The sequence below is a fragment of the Macrotis lagotis genome, chromosome 3 (assembly GCF_037893015.1).
Source record: "Macrotis lagotis isolate mMagLag1 chromosome 3, bilby.v1.9.chrom.fasta, whole genome shotgun sequence".
NCBI classification, from domain to species: domain Eukaryota; kingdom Metazoa; phylum Chordata; class Mammalia; order Peramelemorphia; family Peramelidae; genus Macrotis; species Macrotis lagotis.
In genome coordinates this window covers 8,101,749-8,122,173 of record NC_133660.1, presented here as the reverse complement: position 1 = coordinate 8,122,173, position 20,425 = coordinate 8,101,749, and the positions used below count along the sequence as shown (strand labels likewise).

The following is a 20,425-nucleotide window of genomic DNA, read 5'->3' as shown; positions in this document are numbered from 1 at the left end:
TCCACTAGACTTTAAAAGCGCAGGTTGTATGGATGAGTCCTTAGGAATTATTTGAACTTGGGACCTGCCTTTGTGAGTCATAAAAGGAAAACCTCCTAAGTGGGGAAGTTATTGCTAAACGAAGAGTCAGAAGATGTAGATTTGGGCTGACCTTTTACCAGCTAGGTGGCTTTGGGACACTTGGCCTCTGAGCGTTATCTGAAGATACCTGCCTGACACACCCTGCCAGATCCCAGTGAGGATCAAATGTGTAAATGCAAACATTTTGTTACCTGTAATATCTTGTCCAAAACATTATAAAGTCTGTTGTGGTGATTCAGCTATTTTTTAGTCATACTTGACTCTTTGAGATCCCATTTAGGGTTTTTTGGGCAAGGATATTGGCATGGTCTGCCATTTCCTTTGACACTCATTTTATAGATAAGGAAATTGAGGCAAAAGGGCTAAGTGTTTTGCCCAGGGTCACATAGCTAATAAATATCTGAGACTAGATTTGAACCTCAGATCTTTTTGACTCCAGCGTAAAATGTCCAGCATAAAATCTTAAAAGGTTACCAAGGTCAGTTTTCAGTCCAATGCAAAGAACCCCGCAACAACATCCCTGGGAAATGGTCATCCAGGTACTGCCTCCACAGTGATGGAGAGCTCATTCCTCACCAAGTCATTGTTGCATTGACCTAATTATTAGAGGCCAGGAGTCAGGAAGACTCATCTTTCCTGAGTTCAGATTTTGGCTTTAGACACTTACTAGCTGTGTGATCCTGGGCAAGCCACTTAACTCTATTTGCCTCATCTGTAAAATGAATTGGAGGAGGAAACGGCAAACTGCTGCATTTTTTGCCAAGAAAACCCCCAATTGGGTCACAAAGAGCTGGACATGAATAACAACAATTATTAAACAATTGTATTTCTGTCTTTTTCCCCCAAGAAAGCCTTCTTTGAGTCTTCTCTGGTTAGTATTTACCACTTTTAGGGGCAATATCAGGTTGGGCAGCATGAAGGCCCCTTGGTTCTACAAGACAATTCAGTTCAGTTCAATTGAATTCAACTAGCATTCTTTTGAAGGTCTATTCTATAAAAGGAATTATACTATATAAAACTTAGGGATTCAAAAATGAAACCTAGTTGCAGCTCTCAAGATCTTATATTTTTTGGAATGGACAACACAAGACCATACATTTAGAACTGAAAGAAAGCTTAGAAAGCATTGAGGACAATTCTCTCTTTTTATATATTTAGAAACTGAGGCCCAAAAGAATTAATTGGTTCATTTACTGTCACGTAGCTACTAAGTGTCAGAGACGGGCTAAGTAAAACCACAGTAATTTGAAAATGGAGAAAATACTAAGATCTCAGTGGATCAGGAAAAAACTTCAGGAAGGTGGTGGCTACCTGAACGCAACTTTGAAGGAAACTAAGAGGTAGAAATGAGGAGAACGGAATTGAAGACAGACCTGTGCAAACATATGACTGCCGGAGATGGAATGTCTAGGTTGGAGAGCAACAAGCAGGCTAATTTTTTTTTTAAGGCAATCAGAATTAAGTGCGTGCCCAGGGTCACCCCAGTTAGTGAGTCTCTGAGGTCACATTTGAACTCAGGTCCTCGGCTCCAGGGTTGGTGCTCTGTTCACTGAATGTCTAGCTTCCCTAGTGGGCCCATCTTGATATCTCTTTTCTCTGTACTTTCATTTCTACAATTTTATAACACTTACCTCTCTTCATTCTTTGTATTTATTAACTTTCATTTTACCTATTGGCCTGGGATGTTTTGAAATTATCCTTTAAAGAAAACACTAATGGTAGAATAATCTTACATATATACATATACAGAGATAGCTAGAGAGATAGATATAGATAGATATTTGTGTCTAATGGTAGCCATCTCTTTGGTAGGGGGATAAAAAAAAGGGGAAATAAGAAATTTACATTACTTTGTAATATATTTGGAGGGAATAGCAAGTTGGACATGGTTGATATGTAGTTTCACATACAATCATCTTTTTTGTTGTACTGGGTTACGGAAATGCTTGCTTTGTTCTATGAATTGAAAAAAATTTAAAACAAAAAAAAAAAACTCCAAAATATCATGGAATGAACATAAAAAAATCCAGATTTTAGAAGCTTACCTCAACAGTATTTTTGTTTATGTTTCTTTTTCCCTCTTAGGGAGTACTGTCGAATATCTCTTCAATCACAGACTTGGGAGGTTTTGATCCTGTTTGGCTGTTCCTGGTTGTGGGGGGAGTTATGTTCATTTTAGGATTTGCAGGATGTATTGGAGCTCTTCGAGAAAACACTTTCCTTCTCAAATTTGTGAGTATCCACCTTCTTTGATCTTCAGTTTTTGTCTTTGTGGAACAAAGGGATTAGTGTGGGAAGGATTCCTGCAAAAATATGCAACTAAGATGATCCTTTTCAATATGAAATTGGCAAAGGAAATTTCCCTTTGTGATCTTTTCTGTGAGAGTGGAGTTCATAAACTGACGATCAAATGATTGTTCTCATTTTCAATTAATTTGGGAGTGCCGTTTAGGTTAAACATGGCAGCCTACAACATTCTTGATTGTGGCCCAAACCAAGATAAAAAATGTAGTTCCTCAAAATCTTGTAAAATACAAGCTGGAAGCTGTCTTTGTAGATCATTGGGGGGAAAAATAAAATACTATTAAAATGGAGTTCTTATCTAATTTTAATGTGTTGATGTGTTAATAAAAAAAGAAATAGGTAAACAGGGTTTTCTGAGTCACTGTACAAGGATCCTTATGTATCTCTTAATGGCTCCTTTTCCACCTGAGTTTGACACTACTGCCCGAGGAGAGACCAGAACATGGCAAAACATTATGAGAGCTGCTATTTATTTTATGATTAAAAAAATACCTGGTAACTGTGGTTCAAGGTGAACAATTTTCTCCAAGGTAGAATTTAAATGTCTAAGTTGACATCCCTGGCATTCTAGCAGCAGATGAGTAAATTTAGAGGGGGAAAAAAAGGCATTGCTAATGCAAACTCCTTTACAGTTGTATAGGTTTCATCAGAATCACAGGTGACAAGAGCCATCGCTCTAATCCATCGGGATTCCTGCAAAAGCTAAAGTCAACTGGTTTCTCATGTCCATGTGTAGTAGAGTGAGCAAAGCAATGGATTTGTAGTCAGGGGACTTTGGGAATCAAATCCCAGCGCTGGCATTACCTGGGTGTCCTTGGTCAAACCACGTTGAGCCTCAGTTTATTCATCTGTGAAGAGAGAGCCCCCACAATTATAATGATTATAAGAACGAGTAACTCAGGAATTATTTCTGCTCATTAAAAACAACCCTAACTTGAATACTTAAACATGCCAGATGTGAGAACAAAGAATAATTTTATTTAGTGATTTTTCTTTCTGACCTTAAAAATAAAAGGTCACCTAAATATAAAAATTATTGAATATAAATTGAATATAAAATTATTATAAATTTCACATTTATTTGAATGATGTGAATTTATCTGTGCTTCACGTGTTTGGCAGATAGTCATTTTTTGGACCAAGAATGAATGTTACCTGAGAAATCATAAACTAATGTTATAATAATATCCCCAAATTAAACTTCCCTCTCCCCTCCCCAAAAATGAGCTCCTAATTGTGCAGGTTTTAGAGTCAAAACTCAGTCTAATGGATACTAAAACTTCCTTTTCTGGCAAAAATGAGTGTAGCAAATGTCATAAAGAAGGTCATTCTATACTGTGAAAAACACAGCCCAAACATGGAGGGATGGAAAAAAGGCAGGACAATAATTAGAGAGATCCTATGCAATGGAATCCACTAGGTGAGAAAGATGGCCTTTGATTTCCAATTTTTGTCATCAATTAGAAATGGCCCGGTAAGAGATGGGTAAAAATTCAGGTAGGAGAAAATGATCACCAACTTCCTTGGATAGACCAGTCAATCAACAAGCATTTATTAGACACCTACTATATTCTTAAGCTCTGAGGATATAAGGACAAAAATAGATTAAAGATTGAGATACACGAAATACACTAGAGAGAACTTGGCATGTATTAAAATTGATTGAAATAAAAAGGAAACAGGACAGAGTTGCTGAGCCATCTATGATTCAATTTGCAAAAGTTAGCATTTGCCTAACCAAGCCAGGTCACTGAACTGCTCAGAGGTCAGAGACAAGGATTGATTGATTGACAAGAGATGGTTTTTCAAATAAAAAACAAGAATCGGAAAAATGACAGAAACTTGTTTTGAACGTAATTCAATTGCACAAGGCAAGTCAACTGATTAGTGAATTTCTCCCAGACTTTCTTATCTTAATCCTATCCCTATGTGTTTTCTCTCAGGTGATATTTCTTTTTTAGCAGGTAGGGGTGGGTGGGCTTAGGTTTTGCAAGGCAAGGGTCTGAGGCTGGATTTGAACTCAGCTCCTCCTGAGTCCAGGGCCGGAACTCTATCCACTGCTCCACCTAGTTGCTCCTCAGGTGGTATTTTGTAATCAGAAAAAGGACCTCGTACTCATGGTCACCCCCCCTCCCCCACCAACTCCCTCCATCCTGCTTAGCAGAGCCCCTTACTCTAGCTCAGACAAAAAAAAAGGACTTAACCACTAAGACTGGAAAGAACACCAGAAAGGGAATTTAGCTTCTGTCAATCCTGATTTTTTACTAGGAAAATTAAACTTTTTGAAAAACCTTATAATCTTATGATTATGTTATTCTTTTAAATTATCTTCTACTAAATGATAGTCTTCTTCAACTTTCTATTCCCTAAATCTCTATGTAACCTAGATTTAAGAGACTATCTATGTTAGTCTGGTTTAGTTTAGGAGTTTAATCTCAAAAAAAGAAATCCAAGTAACAAAAATTGATTTATTTTTCACATTCATAAGGAGAGTGACTATAAAAGAAATAATTATTCTATGCTCTATCCAAAGGTATAACTATATGTTCAACTTTTTCCCTTCTTAACATTCCTTTTCCTCCTACCCCCCCCCCCCCAAGGTTGGAGATATTAACCAAGGTTAAAGTCCAATAACCGGTAGGAGCTGAGACATCTTTATATTGCAATGAGATGAATACAAATTTGAAAGGACTCATGCCACCAATAAGTATGTCTATTGGTTGTTTGTCTTTCATTGGCTAAAGCAAACATTGTATTTCAAGGTTCTTAGGTCTCTAAAATTCTTCTTTTAGGAATCCAGGCAACCAGTTCAGACACTTGGGAACCCGCACTGGGGATGGGTCTTTAGAATATCAGGGCTTCCAGAAGGCAGTGTTGGATCTGCAGTTCTGGGCTGTCATTTTTAGACCTGAAGGTGTTTCAACTTGTGCTGTACCACTGATGGAACATGGTACCAAACGGGTTACTCGTTTTTGTGTGTCATGGTCCTCTTTGGTAGCCTGGTGAACTCTATGGACCCCTTCTCCAAATAATATTTTTAAATAATGGAAGATAGAGGTTAATGAAAATAAAGGTGTCATTTTTATCCTTATTCACCATGGAGTCCCTGAAATCTGTTCTAAAACTCCATAGGCCCCACGTTAAGAATCTCTGTCCTATGGGGCACCTAGGTGGTACAGTGGATAGAGCACTGACCCTGGAGTCAGGAGGACCTGTGTTCAAATCCCACCTCGGACACCTAATAATTGCCTAGTTGCATGACCTTGGACAAGTTACTTAACTCCACTGCCTTACAAAAAGTTAAAAAGAAAAAGAGAAAAAAAGAATCCTGGAGTATATTCACGGGAAGAGTTGCCATAGCTATCATCAATTTTATGGAGTAAATAGATCAGTCTCTCTTCCATCCACATCTGATTGATCCTGTTTTTAAATAAAAGGATAGCTCTTAAATGTTATTCATGTCTCTTTACCTTGGTTTTTCCAAGCCTACCATTTCTTTGGGGGTGGGTGGCTTTGTTTAGCTGCAGTGGTTAAGACCCTCCCCAGGCTTACCTGCCCCTGTTGGTAGAATGGTTGACCTGTATAATTATGCTCCAATTCTCACCTCCTATTTCAGTAGCATCAGAACCAGAGGGAGGGCGCATGGAAGCCTAAAGGAAAGAGTTGTGGGGTTTAGGACAAGATGTGCACATACCTTTGGAATTTTTCCTAAGGGAGATCATGCAGATTTTTCACTAGATCCATGGTTTTGAGTCTGCTCTCCTGCAGGGACTTCAGTCAAAATATACCAAAGGCTTGCTTTTTACTGTACAAAGGGCCTTTCTAATTTTAGAATTTAGAAATGATTCTGTTTTGGAAAAGGATGTTAGAAATGTGACCTGGGACAAAGCCGTCCCCCAAAGGGGAGCAGCAAAGGTGCTAATGCTCCTCAGGTGGCCAGAAGGGGTGGATGGTGGTTTGTCTCACTTTGCTGTTTCTAATGCGGGAAGCTTATTTTAAGGCCATGCTCCCCCTCACCACCTCTGAGGCTGCGTCATTCTCCTCAAATGAACCCACCTGCTCATTTACCCTGTGAAGCAGGTGCAAGGGGAGGATTAAAAATACATCTGAATCCTCTAAAGGAACATGGAATCCTGACCACCATTCCAGATGGCAGGAAAGCTCCAATAGTAGGATAATCTATCTTTTTTTATGCCAGCAAAACATCCTAGAAGTAAGGAATTGGTCATTATTTAAAACTCCTGGCAGAAGCATCAATCTTGTGAAATTCATTTGGACTTAATTTGGGCATAATGAGTCATTCTTGTTTGCTTATGGGCTTTGGTTAATTAGTGACTGGAACACCATTGCACCTAAAATGTGATGATGGAATTTTTTTTTTTTTTTTACATCTTTGCTGAAATGTAATTTTGTATGAATAAATCTCGAGAAACCGATGATCATCTGTTTTATTTCCGAGTAACATTCCAACACAGTGACAAGACTTAAAAAGAGAGAAGAAAGTACCTTTTAACCAAATATGGTGAAAATAGCTATCCTGACCATTCACTCTGTGTGTCTTTTGTCTTAGTTTTCTGTCTTCCTGGGAATTATTTTCTTCCTGGAGCTCACTGCTGGGGTTCTGGCATTTGTTTTCAAAGACTGGATCAAAGACCAGCTGTATTTCTTTATAAACAACAACATCAGAGCTTACAGGGATGACATCGATTTACAAAACCTCATAGACTTTACCCAGGAATACGTAAGTTGGCATCCTGTTTCTTTTTAACCCAAACACCTGTTTGAATGGACGTTCCTACTCAACTGCTTTTCCTCCTTGCCTTTCGTCTTTGCTAACTAAGACATCCCTTCAATGACTGCAATTCTTCTGGTGTTCTCTCTTGCCCTTCAGCTTTCTCAGGTAGAATGTGTCAGATGCTTTTTATTTTGAACGTGAAGAGTTAGAAGGCTAGGATTCTGGATGGAGCAGTGCCTGGGATGCTAACTGGTCTTTTCCTATTAGCAGTGAACGACAATCAACTGATTGTATTTTTGAATTTCCACCTGATGTCTAAAGATAACTTGTTTTTGGCACCTGTTCCTTCCATGCCTCAGCCTATAATTAGGCTGTTATAAAAAATTGGAAAACATCCTGGATTTGAGAGGATCTGGATTTGAATCCTAGTCTCTGCCTTTTACCTGTCTCTGCTACTAGCCATGCAAGGGACTTTGGCGATTCACTTTAGCCTTTTCATGTCTTTTGTTATTTTTATCTGTAAAATGAAGTGCTATCTAAAATATAAGGGTCTAATTGAAAGAGAACTGTATATCAGATATTGTCTTTTAATATGGTGGTAACTTTATATGTAATGAAAGATCGGTTGACCTTTGAATGGACCTCATTCTGTATATACACACCATCTAAAACATTTGATCTTGGGCTGTGGCCTATATCCATTCACTTATTTATTGAATAAGGTACCGTCATGGAGTGAGGAGAGTGAAGAGGGAGTCAGGATCCTCTCCTGATGTGACCATTATTTCTTCTTCTGGTTCTCTATTAGCTCTTCAAATGAGTTAATATCTGTAAACATTTGTAAAAAGACATATCACAGAGCCTAGAGTACAGTAGGCACCACCCAAATGCTCTCTTCTCTCATACAATGAACAGGCTGGCTGACTGGACCTGTAATGTCCTCTCAGGTTCTCTTATTGTCAGTGTCTGCCCTAACTTCTCTATGGCTGGCCAAGACTTGGTTGTGACCTGAAGCTCTTTCCTGTAGTTAGATTCAAAATTTCCTTTAACTAACTTAGCCCTCCAGTGTTATTTGTAGCTGCACTGCATGGCTGATATGGTGGAGTTCTGTCACCTCCATGATTTGAGCTGATTTCTGTTATTTAGAAGAACCCTTCCCAGCAATTAAGTGTGGGCTAACTTGGCATGACCAACACACTTCTTTGAAATGCCGTTTGCACTAGGTGAAAATTACATTCTTCATGTTTTGCATTGTTTTTTTTTCCAGTCAGACCATTAGAGCCACATGGAGCTGAATGCTTCCAGGAAATTCTGGCCCTATTTGCCCTCAGAATGGTGCAGGCAGGGTCCCTCCCAGATGACAAAGAGAGGCTGTGGGTCAGATATGTCCCTCCCTCCCACACCTAACGGATCCGGGCTCTGTTTTAAACGGCTCTAAATTAATCGAAGCCTGGTTCCTTCCTTGCTGTGATGTTGCTTGCCACCCTTCTTTAGCAATTGTAAACTAGTGAATTAATTTTATAAGTGAATTCCTTTGGAGGGTTTTGGATGTACCATTCAGGTTCTGTTTAGCTTCTGAGGGCATTCTGGGGCGGCAGGGCACTGGCAATTGGCTGAAGCAGAGTAGAAATGAATGTAAGCAGGGTGGTCATCAGTGAGGGAAGAGGTTCTGATTTTCTCCTCTTTGCTCTAGTGGCAGTGCTGTGGGGCTTTTGGAGCGGATGATTGGAACCTAAATATTTACTTCAATTGCACAGATTCCAATGCAAGTCGAGAACGATGTGGCGTACCGTTTTCTTGTTGTACAAAAGATCCTGCAGTAAGTGAATGAGCAAACTCCACCTTGTCCAAAGTTGGGGTGGGTTCTTCTGGCTTGGGGCTTCTTGTTTCTCTCCTTGAAGGAAAAACTCACCTACTCCCTCTGGTTCTCCAGTTTAGTTCAACTCATATTTATTGAGCACCTACTGCATACAATGAGCCATCCTTAATCCAAAAAAGAATCAGATATGTCTCTGCCCTCAAAGAACTTATAGTTTAATGTGGGAGGAGGGAATAAGTACACAAATGACTAGATTTCATGGCAGAATTGCTAGGTGCTAGGATGAGAAGGTTAAGCAATGAGGGGGGTGTCGTCTAAAGTAAGGTGAAATTGCATCCAGTTTGAGGGATCAAAGAAAGCTTTCATGAGAGTTAATGAATGGGCTTCTTTGTACTTCATTTATAGACAGTCAAAAAGACCTGAGGTCAAATTCTACCTTATATGAATAATAGCTATGTGATGCTGGGCAAATTACTTAACCTCTCTCAGTCTCATTTCGTCATCTATAAAATAAGGATAATAAGAATCCTATGTTTTGAGGCTCAAATGTGTGTGTTTGCGCGTGCACACACACACACACACAGAGCTTAATTGATGTCATACATCTTGCCTCATTTTAACCTCAAAATATGGGTTTAGGATTATTATACTTCCCCATCACAGACCCAGACAGACAGACACCCCCCGCCCAATTGCCAGTTGATTTTTTTTTATTTTTTCAAATGAGACTGGGATCAGGTGCTCTTTATTCCCCCAAGATAATAATAGAATTAGTAGGACATGGGAAACTAATGAAAGAAATAATTATATATATTGATTGGAATATGGGCAGGGGTTATGCCTTAATTATGCCTTCTGGGGAGTTATGTCTTAGAGAATGCCAGTTTTCATTCTAGAAATAAAATAAGATGTTCTTAGGAGACGATTTCTTTTTAACTGGAGTTTTGTATCCTGGGCTCGTGTGCCATATCTCATTATCACAAGGATTAGCTTGTCCCCTGTTGCATGATGCAACCAACACACAGCCAGGACATTTGTTTCTATGGTGCCCTTTCCCTGATTCTCCTTTCATTCTTTGCCTTGAATAATTCCCAGAATCACAGCATTTTAGAATTGGAAGTCCAACTGATACCCAAATCGGAATCCTTGATATATGATACAATGATATAAGTGATGTTCTAGTTTAGACTGTAGCCTTCCAAATAAAGGAGACTCACCTTTTCCAGGCCTGGCCATTCTCCTTTAGAGCAGTACAAACTACTTAGGAAATTTCCCAAATCCTAGCTGATCTTTTTACAGGTTCCATTTATTGCTCCTAGTTTGTTTTTTTTGTCTGTCCTTTCACATACCTCCACCCCCAAGTCTCACCTTGGTCATGCTGCTGTTTAATGGAGGGGAAGAAGGGGTATGGTGGCAGACCTGATTCTTAAATTGTCAGTGTGAATATTGACACTTCAGAAATAGCTTCACATTTGGATGCGTGATTTAATTTGATTGTTTATGAAAGTGAAGGAGAGAAAGTTAATAAAGTAGAAGTTAGGTGTAAATGTGTATGCAAGAAACAGAGTACATGTTGTTAAGTCTTTACTTATAGAAGAAAAATCTTTTAAGTCTTCAATAGACTTCACGCGGGTGAAAGGTGCTTTTTATCTTCCCTTATGGAAAAAGCCAATGTCTAGGTCACTCTAGGGCCAATGGGATGGTTTTCCCTTCTGGCCCTAATCTTGTGTGATCCTCATGAACCTCCTAGCTCTTTTCCTAAACCATAACCAGTGCCTCTGTTTGGTGGTGTCCCTGTAACAAGGAGAAACATTTCTATTTCCTTTCCCCATCAGGAAGATGTCATCAATACACAATGTGGATATGATGCCAGGCAAAAACCAGTAAGTAAAATTTCTTGTTTTTCCTGCCTCACACAAAGATTTTGTTTTTAAACAACGGGACATTGAGGCCGTCAGAGTATCTGTGACACTCTTCTTTCCTCATCTTTTGTGAAGGAGGTCGATCAGCAGATTGTGATCTACACAAAAGGCTGCGTGCCCCAGTTTGAGAAGTGGTTACAAGACAACTTGACCATAGTGGCTGGCATTTTTATAGGCATTGCATTGCTTCAGGTAAGTGAGGCCTTACTTGCCAAGATTGGTCATCCGGTTGGATTGTTATAAAGCATTCCAGATGGAAATGTCCTCCATGGGTCCAGTTACACAACTCTCCAGGAACATCTAGATTTAGACAATTGCTTAGGGAATTACGACGTTAAGTGACTGGCCATGATTACATGACTAATTAGGCATCTGAGACAGGATTTGAACTCAGTACTTCTGACTCTTCTAGCTGTCTTGCTTCTTTGAGTAATGTTGCAAGGGGAACCCCCCATAGAGAGCTAGTAGGACATTGCTCACCTAGTCATTTCTGATTTCATTCTTTTAAACCAGAGGCAGGAGGTCTAGGGAAGTAGTGGAAGGATATTAATTTTGTTTTCGTTTTTTGGTTTTTGTTTTTTTTTTGCAAAGCAATGGCGTTAAGTGACTTGCCCAAGGTCACACAGCTAGATAATTATTGTGTCTGAGGTCACATTTCAACTCAGGGACTCCTGACTCCAGGGCCAGTACTCTATCCACTGTACCACCTAGCCACCCCAAAGAACCTCTATTAATTTTTACATGATTTAACTCTCATTTTTAGAAGCCATTGCTTTGTCCTATTACTTATGGCCAGTGTAGGTATTTTACAACTCTAGTTCTGCCCTGATTTTAAAAAGCTCAGTGGAAGCAAATTCAGACAAATAGAATCATCAGGTGGGCAATTTATTCGTATTAAACATGGAATTTATAAAATGATTCCCAGTAGGGTTTCTGTAAGCATGAAACTTTACTCCTAAAATGCAATTTGGTTTATATATCTTTTAGGAACTCCTCTTTTGTGTAAATCAGGGTAAATTAGAACTCTTATTATCCCCCCTGATAATTCAATCTTTTTTGGGGGGGAGGCAATATCTTCAATAATCAGAATCAAACACACCAACTTTGAGCTGTTTAGAAGAAGGAAAAAAGAGAATAAAGAGATAAGTGTCACCTTATTAAAATAACAGTGGCAAATCTGAACATTTTCTGAGTACAAAAATACTTTGCTTATATAGTAGTCCATGTTTTGTTTCACTTCAATTCAAGAAGAAATTTTCAGGTGCTTCTTAAGTACTAGAGCCCATTTTAACTAACTTTGTTGTGGGAACAAAGGCAAAAGCCAAATAATTCCTGCCCACAAAGAGCTTACATTTACCTGGAAAGGAATATAGGATTTTACAAATATCTCATTTTACCTGCGCAACAATCCTGGGAGGTAGGTGTGATTAGTTTCCCTATTTTAAAGATGAAGAAACTGAGGCAGATAGATGTTATGTGACTTGGCCAGGGTCACACAACTAGTTAGTACCTGGGGTCAGATTTGAACTGAAGTCTTCCTGATTCCTGTAGCTTACTGCTTCAAATCAGAAGTCAGAACAGGTTTCTTATAGGAAGACCCATGAGCTGAACCTTGAAGGGAGTGAGGGGTGGCAAAGGCCCTAGTCAAGGTGATGCAACCTGTGTGAAAGCACAGAGATGGGAGGCAAGGAGACAGAAGTATGATAAGTTAGAGGGGATAGATACATATATACATATGAATATGAGAGAGACAGAGAAAAAGAGACAGTAAGAGAAGGGAAGAGAGAGAGAGACAGACACAAGGAGAGAGAAACAGAACTGAGAAGGGGAGAGAGGAGAGAGAGAGAGAAAGGGGGGGAGACAGACAGGAGACACAGAAAGAGTGAACACATGAGAATATTGGAACCATTTGTCAGTGCTTTGGCAAACTGTTGAGAGAATTAAGAGGCTGCGAAGAGGGTGACAAGTTAAGAGATCATGGGGATTATTGGAACAATCCACTGGAGAACAGTCCATTCTAGGTGCCTCAATTAGGGTAATTATGATGTAAGTGGGAAGAGACATTGTGGAGGAAGCATCAGTAAGACGTCGCAGCTGCTTGGGCTGAATAAAGACGAAGCGTTGTTAAAGAATGTTTCCAATCTTTTCTATGTATTTTCTATTGCTTCAAGTAGATTATAACATCTTTTGAGGGCAGGAACTTGTTTTTGTCTGGTCAGAATTTTTGATAGTCTGGTCCATCCGAAGTCTTGATACAGTGGGTATACTAAGTTATAGACTCACTACAAGCTCGCCCAAGCTGGAGGGTTATATCCAATTTGGATCTTACCTAACCCAACTGATAGTTGAGTGAGTTAATCAACTGTCTAACTCAAAACATAAAAAGTGTCACAGGAATTCAAATAAGAAATGATCGATTTTGACTTCTGTGGCAATTTGAAAACAATGGTACATTCACTAAATAATTCCTTAAGCTTCGGATATAAATTAATTTGTATACATAGAGCAACACATAGGGAGGTGACAGTAGAGATGTGAATTACAAGTCTTCCCTAGATTGCTATAATTGCTATAATTACAGCCTTTAAAGATGATGAAATTTTTTTCCTAATGATGAAATAGGGAATTGGGTACTATCAATATTTATCTGCCAGTAATATCAAAATTACCATGTTAAAAAACTGCAAGCTTAACAATGAATATTTCAATGTACTATAAGGCTATTTTTTGTTTTTTTAAATATCTATTTAACAGAAAAACAAAACAACTATGTATTTGTGTCCCCTTCTATATTCCTTTTGTACCATACCTTTTAAGAAAATGATTTATTAATGATATTTTGGTCTTGTTTGTCACAAACTGTGCCTGCCATCACCACTCCCTTCCTGTTCTCATAGAAGCCTTCCTTTATAACAAATCAAAACAAATGCTTGAGAAATGTTTGAAAATACATCATTCTGAATTGCTATTCATTTGCCTTTCTTTCAAGATGTGAGGTAGGTTTCATCATCAAATTTGTTGCTGCTCTGATGAGCTTTTCGAGGTCTTTCTAAATGGTCTTCCTTCAAATGATTGGAATCATCATGTCAATTCTCGTTATTTTGCTTATCTCAATCTGCATCATCTTCCTGCATTTTTCTGAACCCCTCATTCCTCTTTTCTTATGTTGAAATAATATTTCATTGCCTTTCTATATCACAATGTGTTCAATGGGTTCTCAGTTGAGAAATGCTTATTTGATTTCTAGTTCTTTGCTGCTACTCTAAGTTCTGCTTTAAATATCTTTCTCCATATGGGTTCTCCCTCCCCGCCCCCCCCCCCCGTCTTGATTTCCTTGGAATATTGGGATTCCAAATAGAAGTATAGAGTATATATCATTTAGTATATATCATTTAGTGCCTTCCTGACTATAGTTCCAAATGATTTTCCAGGAGGGTTGAACCAATCACAACTCCACTAATCATGCATTAATGTGTTTGTTCTTCCATAATCCTTCAAGTGATAGATGCTTATATATTTCTCCATTTTGATCAGTCTTATGGATATGAGGGAGTAGGTTTTTTTTTTTAAATCAAGGCAAAATATAGGACAGGTAGATGCATCTGAAACCTTTTTTGGGGGAAAAAATAAACTGCTGCAAAAAGGAGGGATAGGCCATTCACTGGGTTGTATGGGAGGATTATACCAACTGACAGTGAGAAGGCAGAAAACTTTTAATTTGTTCTTTCTTTCTTTCTTCATTCCTTCCTTCTTTTCTTCTGTATGTCTCTCCCTACTTTCCTTTCTCTCTCTCCCTTTTCATCAATTTTTGTGTCCCTCCCTCCCTCCCTCCCTCCCTCCCTCCCTCCCTTCCTTCCTTCCTTCCTTCCTTCCTTCCTTCCTTCCTTCCTTCCTTCCTTCCTTCCTTCCTTCCTTCCTTCCTCCCTCCCTCCCTCCCTCCCTCCCTTCTCTCCCCCCTTCTACAGGATTACCGGATTGATAGATTAGGGAAATACAATCCAGCTAGCTTAAATTTTAGCAAAGCCCACGATAAAATCTGTAATTCCTGTCTACAAGACAGGGAACTGGAGGCGAGAGGAAAACATAATTCAGCCAAGGACTAAGCCCCAAATCATTCTTCGCCAACACGGCTGGGAAGCCTCTAGTATATTGTCTGATGATCTATGCTTGTTGGACATTTTCCTCAAAGACATGAGTAAAAGCCAGAGATGGCATCCATTCATCACATCAACAGGGGACACCAAGCTCTGGATGGGATAGTTACCCCCCCCCCCCGGGCAGGGATCAGCCAGAAAGCTCATAAAGGGAGTAGTAACCAGGAATTATATAGCAACTAGCATTTCTATAGTGCTTTAAGGTTTACACAGGACTAAATGAATAGTATCTCATTTTATCCCCCCAACAATTCTGTTAAGGTAAGCGCCATTGGCACTTGTTTTATAGATAAGGAAACTGAGGCAGACAGACATTAAATGACTTGCCCAGGATCGTACAACTAGTGAGAATCTGAGGCGGGTCTAGCATTCTGTCTACGGTACCACTTAGCTGCCTATGTATGAGAAATATTTGGCAAATAGCTGTATTTGAAAATTAATTCATCTCTTTCTTTGTGCAAAGGAATTTCAAGAATTTTTATTTCCTTTAATCCTGACTAAAGTATGGGGAGAGATTTACAGATATTAACCTCTGGAAGAGCAGAAGAAGCTCTGGCCTGAGAGTCAGGAACCTTGGGATCTAGAATGCTCTCTGCCATCACAGAACTGTAGGTTTAGAGCTAAATAGGATCTTAGGGATTGTTTCAATCTTTGCTTTTGTATTCCCTATTGCCTAACAGGGTATCTGGCACATTGTTAGCAATTAATATATATTTAATGAATGATTTATTGCTGGATCAGTGAATGGGATGGTTTTGTTTACAGATGAAGAAAGATGATTTGCCCAAGGTCACCCATCTTGTAAGACGAGCTGAATCTAACCCAAGTCTTCTGACTACAAGTACAATGTTCTTTCTCATCTAATGCAGATAGAAGTAGCTGGGCAGAGGAATGTATACAGTCAATCAAGTTAAATTTCCTCTGCAAGAGTAGTTAAATGAGGGGGCAGCTAGGTAACACAGTGGATACGGCACCGGACCTGGAGTCCGGAGGACCTGAGTCCAAATGTGACCTCAGACACTTAATTGCCTAGCTCTGTGACCTTGGGCAAATCACTTAGCCTCATTGCTTTAAATAAAGAAAAATTTTTAAACATAGTTAAATGACAGTGAATTTACTGTGTCTGATACATAGCAATTTGGATGTTTTCTCTCTGTGTGTGTGTGTGTGTGTGTGTGTGTGTGTGTGTGTGTGTGTGTGTTTTGCTTTGAGTTAAAATCTTCCCAAAATAATTAATGTATATTTTAATTCTTTGTATTTGGCCAAAATCAAACAGTCAATCAATTAATTAAAATATGAGTCTGTTTTCAAAGAACCTATTAATATTAATGGAAGTTATTCAGTATAATTTCCTCAAATTCATTGTTGTTAAAAGTAAAAAAATTCTTGGAACTCAGAGGCATCATGATACCCTAGAAGGAGCACTGGCTTCTGTAGGCAGAGGATCTGAGTTCAAAGTATTCTTCTGTGGAACTTAATTACACAGTCGCTTAATTTCCTTATTTGTAAAATGAGAGCATTCATCTAGATGGCCTCTGAGCTTCTTCCAGATATAAAACACAGATCCCATAAAGCAAATTTCATACCAGAAAAGAGTTGGTATCATGTTTTCATAGTCAAAGAATAGAATCTTTAGTAGTTTGATGCTTTCAACAAATCACTTCTCTTTGGGTCTCAGTTTAGTTACCTGTTTAATGAAGAGGCTGAAATAGTTGATTTTTTTCCACCTATAATGTTTCATCATCTATGGTGCCTTGAGTTCCTTCATAACTCGGGGAAGTTAGCATTAGTAATCATTAAGCAATTTTGGATGCATAATATATTATAATAAACATAATAAATAGTAATGTTTGTGTAGCATTTTAAGCTCTGCAAAGAGATTTTACGTGAGGTAGTATTTAACATCTCATTTGATCCAAAGTTTGATATTGTAGTTTGAATGAACAGCACATAAATGATAGTATCTTAGAGTTATTAAGGATATTAGAGGAATGTCAAGTTCAATCTTTCTCCCTCCTCTCTCTCTGTCTCTCTCTCTCTCTGTTTCTCTGGTTCTCTCTCTCTCTCTCTCTCTCTCTCTCTCTCTCTTCTCTTCTCTCTCTCTTCTCTTCTCTTCTCTCCTCTCTCTCTCTCATTACCATCTTTTTATTTTTTCAATTAGTAAATATTCATTCTTCCCATCCCTGAAAGACAAAAGAAAAAAAAAACTGTAACAAATGTTCATAGTAAAATAAAATAAATTCTCACCTGAGAATTTGGACATGTGTTCTGGAGCATGTATCTTCTGCATTTTTATTCCTTCACCTCTCTGGTGATTGTAGAATTTTTCACCACTGGTCTGATAGTTTTGCTTTCTCTTTATTGGGGGCTTAAAGCTAATACAGGGAGTTTCTGTCTCTAAAAGTAGTCATGAGATAGCGTTGTACTTTTCTTGACCTGAATGGGAGATTTTCCTTTTAAGATGAGTTTTAAATGTGAGGAAATGAAGAAAAAACCCCAGGAAGCACAATCACCACCTCTGATGCTTTTGCTCTTTCTTCTTTTCCCAGATTTTCGGGATCTGCCTAGCTCAGAATTTGGTTAGTGACATTGAAGCTGTCAGGGCCAGTTGGTAGAACTGCTGAATGAATTGACCACTCTAAGACACTGGACTCCTGAGACCCTCCCCTGCCTCCAGTCTGCTGTGCTGATGCCAAGCTCACCTCCACTGATAATGCTTGCAGTCTGCAGTCCCAAAGACTGGTATTGCCATGAAATTGCTTCCATGGGGGTGAACCTAGGGAGGGTTATTAGGACCTGCTGCTCACTGACAGATTTCAATTAAAAAAAAAATGACCCATTTGAAAGCTGTTGAACCGTGCATCTACTGTAGCCATGGTTTGTGAACAGTTGGACACTTACCAAAAAGAAAACTCAAACAGATGTGCGTAAATTGAAGCAGAATTACATTGCTATCTGTGGAAAATGCTGTTTTTTCTCTCCTTGTGTTATTTGAGGGCTGTCAGAGGTGGTGGAAGGAGTATTGTGTTTTCATCATATCAGGGAGGGACAGTCATTTTGTCCTCAGATAAAAGGAACTGCTATCTTTTCTAAAATGAAACCCATTGACAAAGGGCAATTATTTTTTTTTCCATCTCCAACTGTAAATGTTAAGAAATTCTTAAGAACCAAGAAGAAACCACAAAGAAAAGAACTTGGGCCTTTTAAGTGTCTTGCTTCAGAATTTGTGAACGGAGTCCTTAAATAACTCGGGAGAAGCATCACCTGCCGTTCTAGTTCTTTCCCCTTTTGCCAGGGAAGGGAATCAATATGACATCTGCACTGAGCCAATGAGTTGGAAGACTTCAGGGTGCCGTATCTTAGCCGAGCAAGCTTCCCGAGCAGGCATGGGGTTTATTTTAAATGGAAACAGGAGAAAAAAAATTGTGTTAAATGAAATGGTATTACCTAATGTCACCCCCCCCAAAAAAAAATCAGTTGCTGTAGTCTTTGGAAATTTTTGAAATACTCTTTATTGGGGGGGGGAAACTAAAGCTTTGATACAAATCTTTTAAATCTTCCTTTAAAACTTTTTTTTCACCTGAAACTTTGATTTTCCTTTTTAATGGTCTTACCTGCATGAATTGTGACTTGAGATCCACAAGCCATTAAACTCCCTCCCTAATGTCCCAACACTCCCGGAAATATTTCAGACTGTAATTTGGTCACAAATGACCCATTTCTTTCTTAGTGTATGGCTGTGGGAAGTTCTGGCTCATTCCCCGCATCCTTGTAGTGAAGGGATCAGCCTTGACATATGAAATGCTTCCAGGACCTCGGGCACACTGTCCCTGTGGTCCTTTCTCATGACCCCTCCCCTTCTCAACTCCTTCCTTCCTTCCTTCCTTCCTTCCCCCAAATGGAATTAAATGCCAATGGGAAGCAGCCCCAATAAGCTCAAAAGGCTTGTCTTTTTTTCTCAATGGAAAAGAAAGAAATTGTGTGTGGTCTCCAGTTACCTCTGTCTTCCAAGAGACTTAACAGCTAGAATGATAATGAAGCACAAGTATCAGGAGCCAGGACTGCTGTCTAAGTCTGAGGAAGGGCTCCATGACACTGTCTTGAGGTTGCCACCCCAACAGGACCTAGTGCCAGAAGGCCAGAGGGGAGCTTCTTGTGTAAGTGTCCATGGGGGCCTTTCTCCACGGTGGCTGGGATGCTCCAGGTACCCAAGGCCTCTCCTGCGGCATGCCACCATTCCAGATTGCCATTCAGCCAGGATGCTTTGGAGAGGAACCGAGCTTGTGTTTTTTCTATTTTGCACCTCTTCCCACCCCCCACCCCCTTCCCCATCCCAGCCCTGGGTATGATCAATTTTTGAAATGCTTATAAAAAGAGGAAGAAAAGGCTCCATCTAGAACTTTCTTCTAAATAGTAATTTCTTCCATATTTCGGGTGTGTGTTTGGGTGTGCATGTGTATGTGAGTCTATCTGTCCTTGTGTAGTTAGATAGAAAGGTTCACTCCATATCCTGGTGATATACAATGACCTTGGTCCATCTCCAGCCCCCAAATTATAATTTAGTCGCCCATCCTCCCTGTGGTGAAGAGCCCTCCAAGTTGCACTTTTGCCTTTTTTCCATTAATTACCTCATGAACTCATCTGACCTTAGACTCATTGTCAGACAAAATTCCTTACCCTTCAGCGAATGCAGCAAAAGACCAACAGTAAGTCCGTGTGAGCTTCATTTTTTTAAATCACCCATTATTTTTTACACCCAGAAAGTGTTTGTAATAAAGATCGTCCTGAATAAACCTGGTTCCACCTTTCCACAGTGTTATGTTTTTCTTCATTCTACTGCCCATATGAAGCCACAGTGCTTCCTTCTTCCCTTTCCCTAAGGGAGGACTAGAGACAAGACTCCTCGATTAGTCGTCTTTGTTGTGGCTTCCCTGGAAGACTGGGAGCCTGGGAGTTCATCAGAGGGGGGGCAATCTAGGACCCAGCATGATTTCACACACGGGTTGTTGCCTTCAAGAGCTCTTTCAATGAAGCTGGAAAAGGAGTAATTGAAACTATTCAGAGAGTTTTTCTTTGATGTGCTGGAGAGTTTAAAGTATTTTCTTGTTGGACTCAGAGGCCTTTGCTTCAACCCACTGGTCCATAGTGCTGAATGACAAATGGCGGGATGACTAAGCCTGCATCCCTTTCGTTAAGCATCACCCTTCTGCCATGGTTGCATTCTTGATACCTACTATTAATTAATGATTCTTCTTAGAGTTCTCAAGAGGCCATGTGATTTAGTGGCTAAAGGGCTGGCCTCCAACCCAGAAGACTCTGGGTTCAAGCCCAACCTCGGCTTCAGACAGCCTTCCTGACAGTGGACGAGTGATTTAACACTAAGCTACTCTCGTAAGACCAAAGGTGATGA

General features: G+C 39.5%; 1 protein-coding gene across 2 annotated transcripts in view; it reads left to right on the top strand.

Moving 5' to 3' along the window:
- The window catches only part of TSPAN5 (tetraspanin 5), a 208,839-nt gene extending 189,015 nt beyond the window's left edge, over nt 1-19,824 (top strand). For both annotated transcript variants that reach the window (XM_074228079.1, XM_074228078.1), the window contains exons 3-8: nt 2,167-2,313; nt 6,956-7,126; nt 8,814-8,939; nt 10,775-10,822; nt 10,937-11,053; nt 17,565-19,824. In XM_074228079.1, coding sequence (XP_074084180.1) covers nt 2,167-2,313; nt 6,956-7,126; nt 8,814-8,939; nt 10,775-10,822; nt 10,937-11,053; nt 17,565-17,630 — 675 coding nt within the window. In that variant the 3' untranslated portion in view covers nt 17,631-19,824. The remainder of the gene's footprint in view (nt 1-2,166; nt 2,314-6,955; nt 7,127-8,813; nt 8,940-10,774; nt 10,823-10,936; nt 11,054-17,564) is intronic.
- Nucleotides 19,825-20,425: the final 601 nt, after the last annotated feature.